Source organism: Schistocerca americana, chromosome 1, assembly GCF_021461395.2.
Source record: "Schistocerca americana isolate TAMUIC-IGC-003095 chromosome 1, iqSchAmer2.1, whole genome shotgun sequence".
NCBI classification, from domain to species: Eukaryota; Metazoa; Arthropoda; class Insecta; order Orthoptera; family Acrididae; genus Schistocerca; species Schistocerca americana.
This window is the reverse complement of record NC_060119.1, coordinates 385,881,668-385,903,459: the sequence shown is the minus strand read 5'-3', so window position 1 is coordinate 385,903,459 and position 21,792 is coordinate 385,881,668. Positions and strand designations below refer to the sequence as shown.

Sequence of the window (21,792 nt, the reverse complement as noted above, 5' to 3'; positions counted from 1 at the left end):
TTCACTGTTACTAGCTGAAATTTATTGCAGAACTCAATTAGTGTCTCTCCTCTCTCATTTCTAGTAACAAGACCATATTCTCCCATAACCCTTTATTCTCTTCCTTCCTCTACAACCACATTTAAACCCTCATGGCTATTAGATTTTCGCCTCTCTTTACGTACTGAATTACCCATTCAGTACACTCATATATTTTCTTTATTGCTTCATCTTCAGGTTGCAATGTGGCATGTATACCTGAACTATCATTGTCAGTATTGGTTTCCTGTAGTTTCTTACAAGAACAATCCCATCACTGAACTGTTCACAGTAACTCACTCGCTGCCCTACCTTTTTATTCGTAACAAATCCTACTTCCATCATATCATTTTCAGGTACTGTTGATATTACCCTATAGTCATCTGACCATAAATCCTTGTCTTCTTTCCATTTCACTTCACTGAACCCCGTTGTATCTAGACTGAGTCTTTGCATTTCCCTTTTCAGATTTTCTAGCTTCCCTACCATGTTCAAACTTCTGACATTCCACATCCTGACTCATAGAACACTATCCATTCATTGGTTATTCAATCATGTTCCCTCCCCCTTGACATTTCTCTCCCAGATATCTGAGAGGAGGACTATTCCAAAAATTTTTGACAATGCAGAGCTCATCATGCCAATTTTTCAATTATAGGCCGCATATCCTGTGCAGAGTTTCCATTACCTTCTGCATCCTCACAACATTGATTATTGCTGATTCTTCCCTCTTTAGGGGCAGTTTCCCACCCCAAGGGTAAGAGAGTGCCCTGAACCTCTGTCTGCTTGTCTGTTCTCTTTGACACGGATGTTGACTAAATGAGGGTGACCTTTTATGCTGGAAGTCTTTGGCCACCAGTCAGCCTAATTAACTTAAAACACACCCATTCTCTTGGGCTGCATTATGTTGAATGACAGCTACATTCAATGTTATCTTATAGTAGATAGTGTATCCCACTATATGGGCAATTCTCTGTATCAGCACTTTATACAATAGTGGAATGGCAACTTGCCTTGTTAATGGTAAATTCACTGTTGGTGCAAAATATTTTTTGGCTAGATGCCTCTTCTGTTTTTGGATTCCAGATCATTAACAAAAACTAATCAGCATCCCAGTTGGACCCATTTCAAGATCTGGACTCTTTCCTAAGGTCGTACGACCTGCCGTTTGAGAATATCTTTGGTTGGATAGACAATTTTGATGCCTATGTCTCCTTTAAACCCTCCGCAATATCTAAATTGTTTAATCTGCACCACATTCCCTTTGCCACACATGACATGGTCAAGGCCAAATTGCAGGCTTGGAATTAAACTGGCATTATCTCTCCTGTTTTATCTAACCAGTGGACCACTTCTTTGGTGGCGAAACAGAAGCCAAATGACACCACATGCTTTTGCGTTACTTGAAAGAGACAGTCAACATGCAATGTGTCATGCACTCATATTCTATTCCATGTCCGGAGTAGTTGTTGACAAAGCTGTCAACGGGGGCCAGTATTTTGCCTGCGCCAACTTTCGGTCCTACATCTGCAGTTGCAATTGGATGCTTTAACCTCTTGCCCTTTGGACTTTCATCTGCCCCAGGAAATTATTAAAGATATTAGGAGCATTTGATTAAGGGCATTTCCTGTTGTGTCAGCTATCTTGATGACATCCGGGTCATTGGCTCCACGCAAGAGGGGCACTTACAAAATCCGCTGGCAATTTTTCATCGCCTGCTGGAGAATGACCTTTTTTGGAAAAATGTCCCCCCCCCCCCCCCACACACACACACACAAGGTGTGGACAAGTACATCAAAGCCAAGATCAACCTGTAGGAGCTCCAGGTTTCGGTGGGCAAGATTTCTTGTTTCGTTAAGTTTATTCCTCAAGCTAGGAACACCTGATGTCCTCTTAGCCAGCTTCAACAAAAAGGCATCAAATTGGTGTGGTCTGTGGACTGTCAATGAGATTTTCACCCCTCACACAGCATTTGTGCACCAATCTCCATTTGGCTTCCTTTATGCTGGGTAACCTGTTAACTGTGGCCACCGAAGCATCCTTGTGTGACATTGGCGTGGTTCTGTCACATCAGATCATGAGTGGCACCATATCGCCCATTGCTTACGCATCAAATATGCTCTCAGCAGCATGAAGCAACTATTCACAGGAGGAAAAAGAGGCATTATCACTTTTGGCATTAAAAAGTTCCTTGTTCTTTGTATGGGGCAAAGTTCCTACTTATCACCAACCACAAGCAACTGATTTCATTATTTGACCCTTGTTCTAAGCTACCACATAAGACTGCTGATTCAGAGATGGGCATCCTTTCTCAGTAATTACTGTTAAGACATTCATTACTTGTCCACTGCCTGGCACAATAGTGCAGATTCATAATCGCTGTTGCCAGTGGTACCTGATCTGGAGTTTGATCAACAAGGGAATCTATTTTTCACACTGAACAATACTTTATAGCACACATTGCTGGCTTTTCCTTTGACAGAAAATCATTTCAGCCATCCAGATGGGATAGCACAAGCATGCTCCTTCAGGATCACATCTGACACAGCACATGTTTTTCTTTCTTCAAGATTGATTTAAAGTTGCCTAGGGGTCTTCATATTTGCCACACAGGAGCAAAGCTATTGAGCAATCATCTCTCTGCCATTGTGTCCTCACCTATTCCAGCTGCTACATGCATCACACTTGGGTATGTCCCAAAGGCTCTGGCACTGAGACATTGAACATCTTGTGTGGCTTGCGAGGCATGCAGAGAACCAGCCTATGCTGCCACATCAGCTTTTCTCTTTGGCAGTCTTGGAGAACCTTTGAGACAGGGTGCACATTGACTTCACAAGCCTTTTTTAGGGAAGCATGCAGTTGTTTATGGTGTATATATTGTCCAGTTCCCTGCATGTAGTCAAAACATCCTCCACAATGTCAACAGCAACTACTCACATGTTGTCAGTCATTTTTGTTATTGCGGTCTTGCCCCCTCCCCCTCTGCCCTCCAGACTATCGTATCTGATGACCATCAGCAATTTATGTCACAGAAATTTGATGATTTTTGAATTTGAAATGGTATTCAGTATCTGACCAATGCCTGTTTCACCCTTTGAAGTCATTCGAGAACTTCTGTGTAAATTCTAGGACCACTGAGCCTTCTACTGTCTCTAACACATGATATTCTGGATATGAGTGTGGGATGGTAGAATCCTACTTACTGCATGTCACATGTTTTTGTGTGCAGGTTTAAAATCAGTTGCGAGAAGAAAGTAGACGCGGCGGACAAATGGCGCCGACAAGTACCTGTTGGGCAATCCACAGATGTTTTAGTGAATGTGTAAGGAAGAACCATGGAGTTTATATGGAGCTCTGTGCTTATTGGGACACTGACTATTGTTATTAAAACAAACACAGTTGAAAAATAACTCTTGAAAACTCTTGACGTAACCTTGCTATAGGCAAGACTTATTTTCTGATTTATGTTAAGAAAAGTTATGGTATCAAAGCCAACTTTCTTTTGACTGTAATTTAATCTGCTTCTGATGTTCGGCAGTACGAGGGACTTACTGGAAGTTACATGTTTATGTTGAAAGTGAGAGTTTTATTGTGTATGAAAGTCAAATACATTATTAATTGATGAAAATCAAAGTTTGTATGTCTACTTATTTCATAAGTAGAAAGAGTCTAAAAATTCCTGTACCTAGTGTTATTCAATGGAGAAGAAGTCAAGAGGGTCTCCAGCAGCTGGCTATCTACTAAAGAAGAGTGGCTGCAAATTTCAAGTCAGTCACCTCGTAAAGAAGTGGAAGTTGGTTTGGGGGAATAAGCCTAAATAGCCCAGATTCACACTCACACCTTACGCTGGAAACGTTAGACCATCTTCTAACACAGAGGCGGAGCAATCCATGCAAACTTTCAAGACCCAAATGAAGAAGACCCAGTCTGTCTCATCCCATGACAATGCACAGTCCAACTTTCTAGTCATGTACCAGGTGATGCCAGTCAATGTATGCAGGCCTGCAGAACATTTGCATGGGAACCTTGAGTTGCATGGCCTGGAATGTCATGGCTTCCTGTGTTTACCTTGTACGGCTGCTGTTTGGGTCTGGTCTTTTTGGCAGCCAGGCAGACTGCCAGGTGTGGTCCAGAAAGGTTGGCATTTGTTTGTGATGGATGTCAGTTGGAAGCAGCTAACCCATTATTCAAATCAGTTGCATCTGTGACCCAAATGGACTTCCAACACTGCTGTCTCCATGCCAGCCAGACATTTTCCTGGTGCGAGGCTCCCAACTGCAGCAGTGTGAAAATCACTGGCATCCCGACTGTGTTCTCTGCCACATTACTTTCGTCTGCAGAATAGTAAGCCAGCAGCAATCTCTCCCAGTACACCCAATGCTGAGTCCTTGGACTTGGAATCTGCACTCTCCTTTCCCATTTGTCTGCAGATGAACCCTCATCTCTACCAATGGAGGCAGACCAACCATTATGCTTGACTCCACAACTTTCTGCCATTTGACCACAGTCAATCAATTCGCTGCCGTCTACTTTGGTGACAGACCCACTGCAACAGAATCTCAGACCCTCTTCAGTTTTGCAATGAAGGTCAAAGCAGAAACTAAGCCTTTTCAGCCTTACACAGCCTTTTCTAGGGGTAGGAATTTAGAATCCCCATTGGCAGACACACATACAGACACACATGAGCTGGTGTGAGACTTGTGGCAGAGTAGTGCAGAAAGCAATCACATGGGCAGAACCAGTGACCAAGATGTTTATTTGTATGTGGCAATAGGCTGGGCCAGATAATTCTTATGCTGAGATTGACTAACATGGACCTGGCTTTAGGATGATGCTGTGCTCTTGGTCTTTCTTGCAGCTTGTTTCAAGCATTCGTACTCGTCGCATCTTGTGCTTTTCTCAGTGCCAGTCTCTAAGCTGTGCTCAGACCCCTCACCCCAGAGAACAACATGCACATCAAGTTTCCCTCTTCTGGGGTCCAGTTCCCCAGCTTATGGACGAAGACTCACTGTAGGCTAGAGTAAAGGTTTTGTGGCATTGTCACGCTTATGCAGATACAAAAGTGTGCTTTTACTTAAATCCATATTTGTCAAATACGAGTACAGTAGCAATATCTGATGAGTTTATGTCACAACATATTTTTTGCACTCTCACCACACCCCGGTTTGCTGCAACCAGTAATGTCTCCACATTACACCTCTGTGGCACTGTGGCCTAGTACACACCATAATATTGCACTGCTTGACAGTTACTAAGGATCAGGGACATTGTTGGACTGGAATGATCACAGGAAATGATAGACAAGATGAAACACACTACCTTACATAACAGAGGTGGAGTGGTATACTTATAACAAAAAATGATACAGATTTCATCATATGGGAAAGCAGGATAACAGACATAAACAACGTTCATGTTTGACACATGTCAGACTCATCTCAGACTTCCACTACCTCAGAGAAAGTGAAGGGAGGAAATAGTTCATAATGCACATTTTGCACCTGTTATTCGTGCTGGCTACCAAACTGTTCAGGAGTACTTGGGAAACATTGTCCCAGTCCTCTCTCAAGGCTGTTTTCAGTTCTTGTACAGTTCAACAAGGGCGTGGTTAATGAGAAACACGTCTTCCAAGGGCATCCCAGGTGTAATCTATATGGTTTAGGCCCAGGGAGTGCGCAAACCATTTCATGTATTCAACATTTTCACTTTTCATGAGTGTGACACCTCAGCAGTTCTGTGTGGGTGGGCATTGTTGTCCATAATCAGAAAGTCAGGACCTACCGCACCTCTAAATAGAAAGGACATGATCCAGAATAATTTCCCTGCAATACCAATGTACTGTAAAAGTGTCTCATGCAAAGATATGCTGTGATTTTTAGCCGTAATCCGTAATGTCAGTCACCACCATAATGCCTAGGGCATACCGATGTTGTTCATCAAAATTCTATGATGTGTGTGCAATGTATTTCTCTCTCTCTCTCTCTCTCTCTCTCTCTCTCTCTCTCTCTCTCTCTCTCTCTCTCTCTACACTAACTAGTGGCCAGAATCACTTGCCACAAAGAAATGTGATTCATCAGAGGACATCACTCTGGACTGCTGTTTCTCATCCCTATCAATTATTGCAACAATTTTCTTAAGAACATGGCTACTTCGACATTCAATAAATAAATTCTCACCAAGACACCTACACCAACGAACTCTTTCTCGACGATGGCATTATTGAAGTGTGATGCATCTAACATGTTTCTGAACATACAAACTGGCCTGATTTGATTGCCATGAAATGGTTCTGGCAGAGACATATATAACACTGGAAGATGCAAGGTCTACAGAAATCTGTCTAGCAGTGAGATGTCTATTCCTTTGCACCACTAGGGCTACATATCAAACCTCTTGCAATGTGGTGTGCCATTTAAGAGAAGCAGCGTGCTTTCGTATAGCATTTTCACCTACAGCAGCCTTGCTTAATCCAAGATGACACTTTTGGACACACCAATTACTGTGGCTACAGTAAGGACACTTTGTCTTTGAGCTGCCCAACTGCCCGCCCCTGATTGTAAACACTCAAATGATATCTTGCATACATGTTGCCATACTGCATGGAATATCACACTAATATGTTTCACGGCAAACTTTGTCAAACACTGTACTGCATGTATATGCACAGGCTCCACTGCAGCGAACACACCCTGTCCTTTACATTTGCTTTTAACGACGGAGAAACTTTTTTGCTGAAAATATCTTATTCTTATGTTTTTTAGGGTGGGAAATCCAAATCTGATACTCCAAAAACTGTATCATCCAGCATTTCTTCACATTTTACAGTTAAATTTATTAAATTAAGAGATTTTTAAAGAATTTAACAGCTTTTATTCAGTTAAATTAATTTAAAAAGGAGGTATAATGAATGTAGATGACATTGGTAGCACTGCTGAAAAACATTTGCTGGCAAAAAAGGTCAATTCTATTTTTGTGTTAACAGATGGTGTTTTGTTTACTGTCAACCTAACCTCACTTTTCCATTTCCTGTACATGTGCTCAGTACAATGTCTAACAATGGTTGAAAAAACTCTGCTGACAGTTTTTGTTATGTTTGTGGTGAATTTGTGATTAAAAAATACCAAAGAAACATTACAGACTCTACATATAAAGTTAGGCCTATTGAAACAGTTTGTATAGGCTTTGCCTAAAGATGGACTGTGTTTTAAGTATCTCTGCCAAAAGTTTCCACATCTTTCAGAAGCTAAACTAAAAGAAGGCGACTTTGTCACACCTGACATTAGAAAATTGATGTTTGCAGTTAACTTTGAATCCACAATGACCTTAATTGAGAAAGAAGCATGGGTATCATTCAAGCAAGTCGTTACAAAGTTCTTATGACATGAGAAAGACCCAGAATATGTTTCTATTATAGCTACGAGGTTAAAGAAGTTTAAAACTTTAGGATGTTTAATGAGCCTGAACATTCACTTTTTGAACAGTCACCTTGATTACTTCCCAGAAATATGGGAGATGTTAGTGAGGAGCAGGGAGAGCATTTTCATCAGGACATTAAAGTGATGGAAAAACGATACGAAGGCCACTGGAACACAAACATGATGGGGGACTACTGTTGGTCACTTCACTGAGAAGTTCAGGAAGCAACTCATCATAGAAAAAGCTACACAAGAAGCTTCAAAGAAAAAAGAGAAAGAAAATATAAACCAATTCCAGTTGACAAGTGAAACCTCTATTAACACGTATCATTGTTTTAAGTAGATTAACAAACAACAAAGCATTTCATTAATTTCCCCATTTATATTATACTACATAATAAAAAGCATATTGCTCAAAAACTATAAGTGATACAAAAAAAACTAAGGCTATAGTTGGATTCAGCTCATAGAAATCTCCAAAGATCAGCTATCAAGTAAAAAACGTTATCCAAAAAAATTTTTTTGTTGGCCTTTCTAATCATTATCTTCAAAGAATTTGCTGCTCTCAAAGAGTGTCAGTATGTGCAGATGCTTGTATTTGTCAAGAAGTGACTCCGTGGAGTTACAAAACTTTTCATTTGTGATGAGAATGTAGTTAAATTACAGACTGCCTGTTGTGGAAGTTCCTACCAAAAAAGTTAGCACTGTTAATGAGTGACAGGGATCATAAACTTCTGCACTGATAAAACTAAGGAAAAGGAAAGAAAGCAAGAAAGAGAGAGAGAGAGAGAGAGAGAGAGAGAGAGAGAGAGAGAGAGAATGAACTTCTCAGTAATGAAAGATAATTTCATCCAAGTGCATAATGTGGTTAGAGCACTGTGTTGTTTTTGGAATCTTCAAACAATGGCAGATTTGATTCTTATTTTTGTATCAGTAAGATGAAAGTTCACGGGAACACATCTCTGTACTTTTGAAAAGTTTCACCTCTTCCCACTGTTTAAGCAAAGCTTCAAACTATTCAGTCTAATGTTGAGAAACTTCAGTTTTCCAGAATGCATGTGATGTGGCACACAGAAGAACTTACAAGAAGCATTTTCTTACACCAGTTAACATCGAGCCTCATGTTTCTGAGCTTCAGTCAAACTGTGCAAAATCTGTTAGGAACAGATCTTTTTCACAGTTAAATTTTCAAGCAAAATTCAAGGTACTGAAGTCCCTGATATGCCTAGGGACATCTATATCTCATGGTGGACTCACCATGTACATCCTTTTCAGTCACACTGTGCACAGCAATTTTGTCTTTTGGGAGAAACTAATTTTGATCAACCTTCATAAAATACATCACTGAAGGAAGGATGACCACGGTAAAATCCTGCAGACTAATAATAAAAAGTTAAATGCACCATTTGCCAATGAAACTACAGCTCAGTGAAAGATGACCTTCGTCTAAGAAGGCTTGGTGTCTATAAGATTCCATGTCGCTGCAGGAAATCATACATTGGGCAAATTTGTTATATTATGCAGGACAGATACGTCAAACATGGATGACACACACATCTGGACCAGCCAGAGAAAACTGTAGTGGCAAAGCATTGTCTCAGAACAGGAGACAGCATGGAACACGAAAACACCAAATACGGTCATTGACGTGTTCGTACTGAAACTACATTATTATAGCAGCAGTGGAGATTTGCAGCTCAACTAACCTGCTGAACAGGGACGTGGGACATGAACTTAGCACAGCAGGGGATCCAGTGCTGGCCATGTTAAAATCACAGTGAACACAAAGTGGAACTGTTGGTCACATAAGGGCTGACACTGCAGTGGTGACATAGATATTCAGATGACAATGGCAAGGATGGGCACATGCTAGTGAGGACACACACAGCAGAAGGTGACTCCCAACAGAGGGAACTGAGGTGGGCAATAGCAGCGCACAGTAAGAATGACAGCCTCTGCACATGAATCGAAGCTATTAGTACACCAAATGGCAGGTGGTGTAGCTGCCTCTCTTGCTACTGATCAGGATATCCATGCTAATGGTCACCAAATTACATGCATTCACACCTGTGCAGTTTCTTCTCAGACTGGCAGAAATTGGAGGCTTTGCTCACAGCCTCAGCAGTGTGTTTGCCACAGCTGAAGATGTCAGTCAGTTGTGCTGATGAAATATTGTGGAAATTTCTCAACAACATCAGACGTCTCACCTTAGAACCATATTTACGATTTGTCCATCAGGAAAGTCTCAAGCAACACCTACTAGTAAAGAGTCCGTCCTGAAGATGACCAGTTACCAAAAGGTGAATGAAGTTGTCTGACACTGTTGTTGAGTCAGGCCTTTAGTAAAACCTTCACGTGAAATTTCCATATTTTTCACAACACAGTTTCCTAAATTCTCAGGGAATTGTTTATATTGATTGGTGTGGCCTCTCAGTATATATGTAAAGGAATCACTATATTAATTATGTAGTGGGAAAGACAAACATAACAGTGTCATTCATTTGAAAGTTACTGAGGTGTTGTATATTCTTAATAATGAATAGCAGGCAGGCACTTGTGCTGATTGGTCACTGAGCATAGCAACTCTGTCTTGGATCTTTGACAAGTGGGAATGACTAAATAAATTGAAAAATTCCAGAAAAATGCTTATATCTTATGTGTTGGGTCTACTCTATATGCATGATCACTATAAAAAAAAAAAGACAAATTCCTATAATAATACTATGAAAAGGATCGACTACTGCTCACCATATAGTGGAGATGCTGAGTCACAGAGAGGCACAATAAGAAGTCTTCTTCTGAAGTAGACAAAACACACACACACACACACACACACACACACACACACACACACACACACTCAAGCAAACACAACTCACACACACGACGACTGTCTCTGGCCAAGCAACTGAGAATGATGGGAGAAGCAGCCTGTGTGATGGGGGTAAGGAGGAGGCTGGGGTAGGGAGGGGGAGGGATAACAGGGTAGCATTAGGGGTCAGTAAAGTGCTGCTTGTGGGAGCATACAGGGACATGGTGGGGAGAGGGCAGGCGCAGCTAGGTGCAGACGTGAAGAAAAACGTGGGGCGGGGGGAAGGGAGTGGAAAAAGAGAGAAGTATAAAGACTGTGGGTGTGTTGGTGAAATAGAAAGCTTGGTAGTGCTGGAGTGGAAACAGGCTAGGGGATAGATTGGTGAAGAACAGTGACTAAGAAAGCTTCAAGCCCGGCACCCACAGTCTTAACACTTTTCTCCTTTTCCAATCTCCTCCACCTCCCTCCCGCCCCACACCACATTGTACTTCCTTTCTGCATCTAGCTGCCCCACCCTTCAGAAGAAGGCCTTTTGGCCAAAAGCTTATTTGTTTAGCAGTCTTTTTGTTTGCCCGTCTGTGATGCAACATTTCCACTATACATTAATTAGCAATTTAGGATTTTCATAATGGATTTTCCATTGCCAGACAAATTCCTATGACATTCCCTATCAGAAATGTATTAGGTATCAAGTGAATAGCTGCTTTTAAAATTCTGTAACCTATTCTCTACATCCATGAACCATACTCTGAAAACTACTGTGATGCACAACACTTGGACAGGGCATTCTACAAACAGAGGATTTTTTGTGTAACAGATGTGAATGGAACAGCAAGAACAGTACCAAGTCTTGTAATGCTACGAGACATATGAATCGATCACTCTATTAATTATGTACACATCTGGCGAAGTCACTATGTACAGTGCGGAAAGATACATCTGCTAGTGCCAGGTCATATGGCAAACACCTGCAACAGATTTAATTGATACAATGTACTGCCATGCTCTCATTTGTCTTCAGTCCAGAGACTGGTTTGATGCAGCTCTCCATGCTACTCTATCCTGTGCAAGGTTCTTCATCTCCCAGTACCTACTGCAACCTACATCCTTCTGAATCTGTTTAATGTATTCATCTCTTGGTCTCCCTCTACCCTCCACGCTGCCCTCCAATACTAAATTGGTGATCCCTTGATGCCTCAGAATATGCCCTACCAACCGATCCCTTCTTCTAGCCAAGTTGTGCCACAAATTTCTCTTCTCTCCAATTCTATTCAATACCTCCTCATTAGTTATGTGATCTACCCATCTAATCTTTAGCATTCTTCTATAGCACCACACTTCGAAAGCTTCTATTCTCTTCTTGCCTAAACTATTTATCGTCCATGTTTCACTTCCATACATGGCTACACTCCATACAAATACTTTCAGAAACGACTTCCTGACATTTAAATTTATACTCAATGTCAAAAAATTTCTCTTCTTCAGAAATGATTTCCTTGCCATTGCCAGTCTACATTTTATATCCTCTCTACTTCAACCATCATCAGTTATTTTGCTCCCCAAATAGCAAAACCCATTTACTACTTTAAGCGTCTCATTTCCTATCTAATTCCCACAACATCACCCAATTTAATTCGACTACATTCCACTATCCTCGTTTTGCTTTTGTTGATGTTCATCTTATATCTTCCTTTCAAGACACTCTCCATTCCGTTCAGCTGCTCTTCCAGGTCCTTCGCTGTCTCTGACAGAATTACAATGTCATCGGCAAACCTCAAAGTTTTTATCTCTTCTCCATGGATTTTAATTCCAAGTCCGAATTTTTCTTTTGTTTCCGTTACTGCTTGCTCAATATACAGATTGAATAACTTTGGGGATAGGCTACAACCCTGTCTCACTCCCTTCCCAGCCACTGCTTCCCTTACATGCCCCTCGCCTCTTGTAACTGCCATCTGGTTTCTCGTGGTTTATGTGACGCACAATTCCTGTGCTTATTCAAAGTTCAACAGCAATGTCACATGTCGCGATCCAATGATTTGTTAATATGAGCTCCTCCACAGCTGAAACCATTAAAGCACTGGAGGTAACAACATGTGCCTCCTTAGGTTGTGGTATTTTCTGGTTGTATACTGTCCTGCTCCATAATGCTGACACCACCAGGATATCGTGCACCATATGAGACACTGTTCTCCCACACTTCTTTCATCTTCCAATAATTTTGTGAAGCATGTTTCACATCTGCACAAAGAAATTGGATAACTGCTCTTCATGCTGATTAGGAGGAATCCATCATGCAAGGAACATTGGATTGGAAACAAATTTCCAGAAAAGAGAAAATTACTGTGAAGCTGTTAACTCTGTTTGTGCAACTGGGAATACCACTACGCCATCTGTCGGCAAACACATTCACCCCTGGGATTACATACAATGCTGCTACAACAAAGGTCTCCTTTTTAATAAGACATACCTTATATATTACATTAAACTGTTTTGAGTTACACTCTTTTTGAACTCCCAGGCAATAATAACGGTTAGCCAGGTGTGACAGATGGATTGCCCATCTTCAGTACCAGAAGATTTTTGAGTGGTGATAAGTGCTCCCTACTGCATAATTCCTCCCCTTCCTCTTCCACCATTCTCACATGTTTCAGTTAACTATTAAAAGCTGTAATAAACATAAAACTTGTGTGAGTAATTTGACCTTGTTTCTTCTTAGCTGTTCATTACTCACAGTTTTTGAGTCTTTCACATTTTTCCATTTGTAAAAGAGATTAATGTAGTAAGTGTCTGTCATAATAAGTGTATCACTAATCTCCAGTATGCAACAAAAGAGAAAACTTTAGGTAGTCATAAAATAATTTCTTGTGACAAAAGATACTGTAAAAATACTTGCAAAACCATATGTAAAAGAACAGAGAAAAATACATTTTCTTTATCATGGCAATTACTGGATTTTACTTTGTATTTTCCCCCTTTGTTCAATATACTTACACCATTTTTCACATTTGTTTCCCATCTAAGTTCCATTGTTTTTAAGTCGAACAGTTTAATGTCACCATTATCATAACCAGCACATACCATCCTTTCCTTTGAGTTGTATGAATTGCCTGAAACATTGTACATGACAAGGTTTACAACTTTGATGCCAAAAAATAATAATTTAATAATATATACTCAATACTGAGGTGTATCTATTAAGTATTCAGTGGGACTTTGGAGTAAATTCAAAATGAAATGTTATAGAAAACCAATGACTGTTTAGCTAAACCCAACTGTATGCACATATGACAGAATAACAGCTATAGAAGCTGGCTGACAAAGACTCTATGCCTCAGAAAATGTATTCTTCTGAAGCAAACGTAGACATGTAGAGAGATGTCAAAGGAAAGGAAAGAAACACATCAATTAAATATAAATACAAGAGAAAAAAAGTGTGGTGCAAACAATGGAATGAACAATTAATAACCTGCAATAAGAAATAAAGCATTCAAGTCATTTAATAGTGACAACAATGGGGTATGACGATTAGGATTTAGCATCCGGTTGTCAATGAGGTCATTCGAGGTGGAGCACAATCTCAATTTGATGTAGGATTAGGAAGGAAAATTGCAATGTCCTTCTCATAGAACCATCCTAGCTTTTGTCTTATGGGATTTAAGAAACCATGTAAAATATAAATGTGGGTGGTCAGATGGGATTTCAGTTCACATCCTTATGAATATAAGTCCAGTGTCTCACCACTGCACCACCTTCCTCTGTAATAGTTGTGTTTCTAATGTTCCAAACAATGTGTTCTTCATAACTAACAAAAATACACATGAAACTTCCTGGCAGATTAAAACTGTGTGCTGGACCGAGACTCAAACTCGGGACCATTGCCTTTCGCAGGCAAGTGCTCTACCAAATGAGCTACCCAAGCACGACTCACGCCCCGTCCTCACAGCTTTACTTCTGACAGTACCTCACAGGAGAGCTTCTGTAAAGTTTGGAAGGTAGGAGGCGAGGTACTGGCGGAAGTAAAGCTGTGACGATGGGGCGTGGGTCATGCTTGGGTAGCTCAGTTGGTAGAGCACTTGCCTGCGAAAGGCAAAGTCCCGAGTTTGAGTCTCGGTCCGGCATACAGTTTTAATCTGCCACAAAGTTTCATATCAGTGCACACTCCGGTTCAGAGTGAAAATCTCATTCTGGAAACATCCTCCAGCCTGTGGCTAAGCCATGTCTCCGCAATATCCTTTCTTTCAAGAGTGCTAGTTCTGCAAGTTTCGCAGGAGAGCTTCTGTAATGTTTGTAAGGTAGGAGGCGAGGTACTGGCAGAAGTAAAGCTGTGAGGATGGGATGAGAGTCATGGTTGGGTAGCTCAGTTGGTAGAGCAATTGCCCGAGAAACGCAAAGGTCCTAAGTACGAGTCTCGGTCTGGCACACAGTTTTAATCTGCCAGGAAGTTTCATATCAGCACACACTCCACTGCAGAGTGAAAATCTCATTCTGGAAACATCCCCCAGGCTGTGGCTAAGCCATGTCTCCGCAATATCCTTTCTTTCAGGAGTGCTAGTTCTGCAAGGTTCACAGGAGAGCTTCAGTAAAGTTTGGAAGGTAGGAGGCAAGGTACTAGCACAAGTAAAGCTGTGAGGACGGGCGTGAGTCGTGCTTGGGTAGCTCAGTTGGTAGAGCACTTGCCCGCGAAAGGCAAAGGTCCCGACTTCAAGTCTCGGTACGGCACACAGTTTTAATCTGCCAGGAAGTTTCATATCAGCACACACACTGCTACAGAGTGAAAATCTCATTCTGGAAAAATACACATGCGTGACTACACTACCCTGGCTGGCTTCATGTCTCACTTCTGCAGCCCAACTGCTGTGAGAGGGTGCATTAAGTTGAGTGGGTGAGAAGGAAGAATGAGGGGAGAGAGGAAGGAAAAGTTGGAAGGAAAGGAAGCTGAAATCTCAGAGGGAGAGGTGGCAAGTGAATGGGAAAGAAATGTGGCACTGGTGAGACAGTCTTCGTGAAGGCAGGAAAAGTTGCATACGACACATGAAATAATGAAGGTGTCGGTCATCAGGAGGGAGCAAGGTGGGTGGGAGACGTGGCGAGTGGGAGGGGGGCCTGACACAGAAGGAACAGAGAATGGAGTTACTCAAAGGGAAGTGGGAGGCACATGGACAAGGATGGAGGTGAGAATGGGGCGAGGATTAGTAATCAATGAGGCTAGGAGGATTGTGTTGTATGAACAGGTTCCATTTATGTAATTCTATCTGGAGTGGGGAGGGGTGGGGGCATGGGGAGTTGGGGGGGGGGGGGGTTGGGAGGGAGAGAGAGAGATGCTAGTTTTGAAGCAGCCACTGGAGTCAAGCCTGTTTAGCGGAGTGGCATGTTCTGCCTCACGCAGTCAACTCTGCTCTTGGAAACAATCTGTCAGTGGTCATCCTTTCTGGTAAAAAGTTGGTTGGTGGGCATGCACACATAAAAGTTAGTGTAGAAGTTACATCAGACTTGACAAATCATGAAACTGCTTCCACATGTGGTCCTTCTTCTGATAAAGTATGCAGTATAGAGTCGGGATTAGCGACCATAATGTCATCATAGTAATGATGGTTACTAAAGTTAATAAATCCATCAGGAAGGCTATGAGATTATTTTTTTCTAGGAAGAGCAGATATTAGTTGTTAGCATCCCATTTAAACAATGAATGGACGTCATTTACTTCCAATATGATGGATGTGGAGGAATTATGGCCAAATTTTAAATGGATTTTAAGCCATGCTCTGGAGAAGAATGTGTAGAGTAAGTGGATTAAGGACAGGAAAGACCCACTATGGTTTAATAACAAAATTCACAAAAATTTTGAGGAAGCAGAGACCATTGCACACTCTGTTTCATTCAAAAAAGAATGTGTGGATGACAACAGCCAAAAGTTGGTAGACATTCATATATTTGTAAAAAGATCATTGGGCGAAGCCTACAACAACTATCACCATCGTACCTTAGCAAAAAAACTGCAGAGGCCTCGAGAAAAGTAAAATCACTAAGCGGGTCGAAGATTCCTATCCAGTCACTCACTGACCAGTCTTGTGTGGCAATGGAAGACAGAAAAAGGAAAGCTGACTGTTGCACAAACTCCCATGTGGAGGACATAGTAACAGGCATACCTGGCATAGAGAAGCAACTGAATGAGGTCAAATTCACCAGGTCCAGATGGAATCCCAATTTGGTTTCACAGGCCATTGGTTCAGGGGCATTGGACCTTTACTTAGCTTGCATTTATCACAAATCTCTTGCAAAAAAAAGTACCAAGCTATGGGGAAAAAGGCACAAGTAACGCCTTTATATAAGAAGGGTAGAAGAACTGACCCATAAAATGACAGACCAATATTCTTAACATTGGTTGCTGCAGAATTCTTGAACATTTTTTAGTTTGGAGACTGAAAAGCTCCTATCAAAAACTAGAACAGATTTAGAAAGCATCACTTGAGTGAAACTCAGCTTGTCCTTTTCTTGCACGATATCCTGTAAACCATGATTGAAGGACAACAGGAAGTATCCACAGTCCTAGATTATCCAGAAAGCATTTGACATGGTGCCCCACTGCACATTGTTGAAGAAGGTATGAGTGTATAGAATATGTTCCCAGATATGTGAGTGATTCAAAGCCTTCTTCAGTAATAGAACCCAGTATGTTGTCCTTAGTGGTGAGTGTTCATCAGTGACGAGGGTATCATCAGGAGCACCTCAGGGAAGTGAGATGGGACCACTCTTATTCCTAACATACGTAAATTATATGATGGACAGGGTGAGCATCAGTCTGTGGCTGCTGCTGATGCTTTGGTGTACCGAAAAGTGTTGTCACTGAGTGACTGTAGAAAGATTCAAGATGACTCAGACAAATTTTTAGTTGGCCTGATGAATAGCAGCTTGCCTTAAATGTGGAAAAACGCAAATTAGAGCTTATGAGTAGAAAAACAATACTATAATGCTTGAATGCAGCACTACTAGTGTGTTGCTTGACAATCACATTCATTAAAACCCAGGTGTAACATTGCAAAGCAATTTGAAATTGAATGAGCTTGTGAGGACAGTAGCAGGGAAAGTGACTGGCCGACTTTAGTTTATCAGAAGAATTTTAGAGAAGTGTGGTTCATCTACAAAGGAGATCACATATAGAATACTACTGCCATCCATTCTTGAGTGTTGTATAAATGTTAAGGATTCCTGCTAGGTCAGATTAAGAAAGATATTGAAGCAATTCAGAGTTGGCCTGCTAGATTTGTTACCAGTAGGTTAGATCAACATGCAAGTACTGGTAGATCCTTGGTGAACTCAAATGAGATTCCCTGAAGGGAAAATGTTGTTCAAAATGGTTCAAATGGCGATAAGCACTATGGGACTTGACATCTGATGTCATCAGTCCCCTTGTCTTAGAACTACTTAAACTTAACTAACCTAAGGATATCACACACATCCATGCCCGAGGCAGGATTCGAACCTGCGACCGTAACAGCAGCGCGGTTCAGCACTGAAGTGCCTACAACCGCTCGGCCGCAGCAGCCGGCTGAAAATGTTGTTCTTTTTGTAACACACTATTGAGAATTAGATAATCAGATTTGAGGTTGACTGCAGAATCATTCTACTGCCTCCTACTTAAATTTTGAGTAAGAACCACTAAGATAAGAAAAATTAGGTCTCATATGGAGACACATAGACAATTGTTTCCCTTTCTCTGTTTAAGAGAACAAAGAACAATACCAAATAAAAACACCAATATATCAAGAAGCAGGAGGCATGGGCACATATGAAGTAGCTGACACAAATGTTAGCCTTCAGGTGTACAAGGTGCTTTACTCAGTGAATCAACATAAAATGCTGGAGGAAAGTTGTCGGAATTCACTTGGAACTGGGCAGGTTGAGAGTGAAATCAATGTCGTAATGCAATTAGAAGAAAGAATTTCAAAACACAAAAAGTTAAACATGGATGAATTACATGACAACAAGGTCATTAATGCAATGAGTGGTGACAACAAGTTAGTGGCAGTGAAAAACAGAACCACAGACAAGAGTGGACAACAACAGAGCAAAATAAAAGTGGGAGGAAATGGTAAAGAAACAATTATTGATGAAATAAAATTGTGAAGAAAGGTAACAAAACACTAAGGGAAATGAAAAGTAACAGGAATAACAGAAAATTTGAAAAAAAAAATTGTATTAAAAAGGGTGGGGTTAGGGTGTTGTTAGATGAAGGGGAAAGAAGAAATGCCCATATCAACAATAACTTCTGCAGAGAGAGGTCACTCCTACCAAGTTATGGTGTTAACGGAGGTAAGATTGCAAAACACAAATGTGCTCATAATCATGGCTGTAATTTTGGTAACCATGTTTCATTACAAGTTACCAATATTGAGTCTTTGCCTTCACCCATCTTCCCAGCTGCCAGCGATCTTTGTACCACCAAAAGTGTTAAATTTTGGTTATCAATCAGTTGATAAATGGTGTTTCATGCTATTAATGATCAGATTGGATTAGGAAATGGGTGAAAGATGCTCATGACAAGTGTGGCAAGACAGATAGTCATTATATGAATCAAGTGCCAGAAAAATGGGTTGGGTGGGTGTCACAGTACTAGACTAGATGTTGGGGAACATGGAAAATAACCAAAAACCTCATGGTGTTAGGAAACTAGAGTAGTGTGCATCTCACTTTAGCACATAAATTCATAAAACTATGAATGTGGAAAGGTTATATTCCACACCAACTCAAACAAGTGTTCTTTCTTCTACAGTTCGTTGTTCACTGTGCCAAGGTTTGAAATTTGTCTCTTATATCCAGATGTTTGTATTTTCTTCCCTTCCAGCATTATCCTTGTATTTCAGAAGACAAAATATACCAAAAAACCAACCCTTGCCCATTTCTGTCTGTCATTTAATATATAGGTTTCTTCTTCTTTCCTATGGTTCCCAGAGCATGACACTTTGGATTGATACAATATTGTCCTACAAAACTTTTACAGTGGCTGAGAGTTCTTGTGCAACTAAATGATTGTTTAGTTGACTGAAAGTAGTTACAACAAGATTAAAATAATATGCAACTGGCAAAAAATTTGTACAAATTAACAATGAAGCTATAGAACAGTTAATTTGTTTTGGTTTTCACAGTAGTTAAGGATACTGATGAGACAGAGAGCAAAAGATATAAGCAGATATGTAAAAATAGCCTGGACTGTTTTTGATAAACTAAATAGGGTTTCTAAAACTAAGATCCCAACATAACTGCAAAGAAAAGTTAACAATCAATGTGTCTTATCCATTCTGATTTATGGCAGTGAGACATTGACTTTTAATGTGAAAACCATTCGAAAACTGAAGGCTGCTCAGTGAACAACGGTGAGATGTATTTTGGAAATTACAAGGAGGGACACAAAGAGGAACAAGTGGATCAGGGAAGTGGAAGACATAATTATGACTGTAGTGAAAATGAAATGGAGTGTGGTGGGACCTGTGGCTTCACAAAATGATGGTTGTTGGACTAAGTAAATTCTTTGGTACTTTTCTGGATTCATATAGACAATAAAAGAGTGAGATGATGACATAATTGGAGATGGGTACATGACATTATAAAACATGCAGAATCAACATAGATGCAAACAAAATATGCAGAAAACCTGTAGCAGGTATTTATCCAGCAATAAATGTCAAATGGACGTTGGAGGTGGTGATGATATGGTATTAAGTAAGGCCTCTATAATAGAATAAAGAAACGAAAAATCTTAATTTTTGATTGCTGCAGAGATCTGTGTTGTCAATACAAAAACTACTTATACTGAGAATATGTTTTAATTTCATGTTTTTAGCTTCTTTATGAAAATAATTTTTTGTAAAGATTGGCACAGTGTTAGCTGCTTGTTACAGTCTCTGTGCTCTTGATAATACTACTGCAGCAATATAATAACAATTATAATGAAAATTGTGGCAGTTTCAATTGCGTGCCAGACTAGAATTCAAACCTAAGCCTTGTGTTGCATGGGCAATGCTTTTACTAACTGAGCTATAGCAACTAACTTGTGAACCTTCAACACTATTTTCATGTGTACCCTAAAGGGTAGTGTTCTTTCTTTTTGACATGGTCACTTTTGGATCTTTCACTCTGCCCCTATGTTGAACCCAGGGCTCTATCTTTGTGATCTTCTCTCCACACATTATGCACCCAAAATACCACTTGAATTTTGTCAAAACCACAAGACAGCAACGCAGTTATATAAAGCAGTTGTTACTGATATACAGTCATGGTCATAATAGTAAATCTGTGTGTTTTAACTACAAGTTTAAACAATCCTAAACAGACTCCTTAATTAACGACTATTTACACTGCAGCACCAAAGAAACTGGTATATGCATATGTATTCAAATACAGAGATACGTAAACAGGCATAATATGGCACTGCTGTCAGCAACGCCTATATAAGACAACAAGTGTCTGGCACAGTTGTTAGATTGGTTACTGCCGCTACAATGGCAGTTTATCAATATTTAAGTGAGTTTTAATGTGGTGTTATAGTCGGCGCACGAGTGATGGGACACAGCATCTCTGAGGTAGCGATGAAGTACAACCATTTCACAAGTGTACCATGAATATCAGTAATCAGGTAAAACATCAAATCTCCAACACTGCCATGGCTAGAAAAAGATCCTGCAAGAACAGGGCCAATGATGACTGAAGAAAATCATTCAATGTGACAGAAGTGAAATTCTTCTGAAAATTGCTGCAGATTTCAATGCTGAGCCTTCAACAAGTATCATCACGAGAACCATTAAATGAAACATTGCTGATATGGGGCTTTGGAGCTGAAGGCCCACTAGTGTACTCTTGATGACTGCACAACACAAAGTTTTAAGCCTCACCTGGGCTCGTAAACACTGACATTGGACTGTTGATGACTGGAAACACGTAGCCTGATCAAATGAGTCTCGATTCAAATTGTATCGAGCAGATGGATATTTATGGGTATGGAGACAACTTCATGAATCCATGCACTCTGCAGTAATGGTGTGAGGTGTGTGCAGTTGGAGTGATATGGGACCCGATACATCTAGATACAACTCTGACAGGTGACACATACGTAAGCATCCTGTCTGATCATCTGCATCCATTAATGTCTATTGTGCATTCCAACAGAGTTGGGAAATTCCAGAAGGGCAATGCGACACCCTGCAAGTTCAGAATTGCCACAGAGTGACTTCAGGAACAATTTTTTGAGTTTAAACACTTCGGCTTGCCACCAAACTCCCCAGACATGAACATTATTGAGCATAACTGGGATGTTTGCAATGTGCTGTTCAGAAGAGATCTCCACCCCCTCATAATCTTGCAGATTTATGGACACCCTTGCAAGATTCATGGTGTCAGTTCCCTCCAGCACTACTTCAGGCATTAGTTGAATCCAAGCCATATCGTAATGCGGCACCTCTGAGTGCTCGTGGTGATCTACATGATATTAGGCAGATGTAACAGTTTCTTTGGCTCTTAAGTGTATCAAGCTGTTTAACACTTTGAGAACTGAGC

The 21,792-nt window shown here is 40.6% G+C and overlaps 1 protein-coding gene across 1 annotated transcript in view; it reads right to left on the bottom strand.

Moving 5' to 3' along the window:
- LOC124601381 (dynein axonemal assembly factor 10) overlaps nt 1-21,792 on the bottom strand; it is a 195,175-nt gene that overhangs the window by 52,137 nt on the left and 121,246 nt on the right. Inside the window, exon 5 of the mRNA XM_047136240.1 lies at nt 13,237-13,352. Coding sequence (XP_046992196.1) covers nt 13,237-13,352 — 116 coding nt within the window. The remainder of the gene's footprint in view (nt 1-13,236; nt 13,353-21,792) is intronic.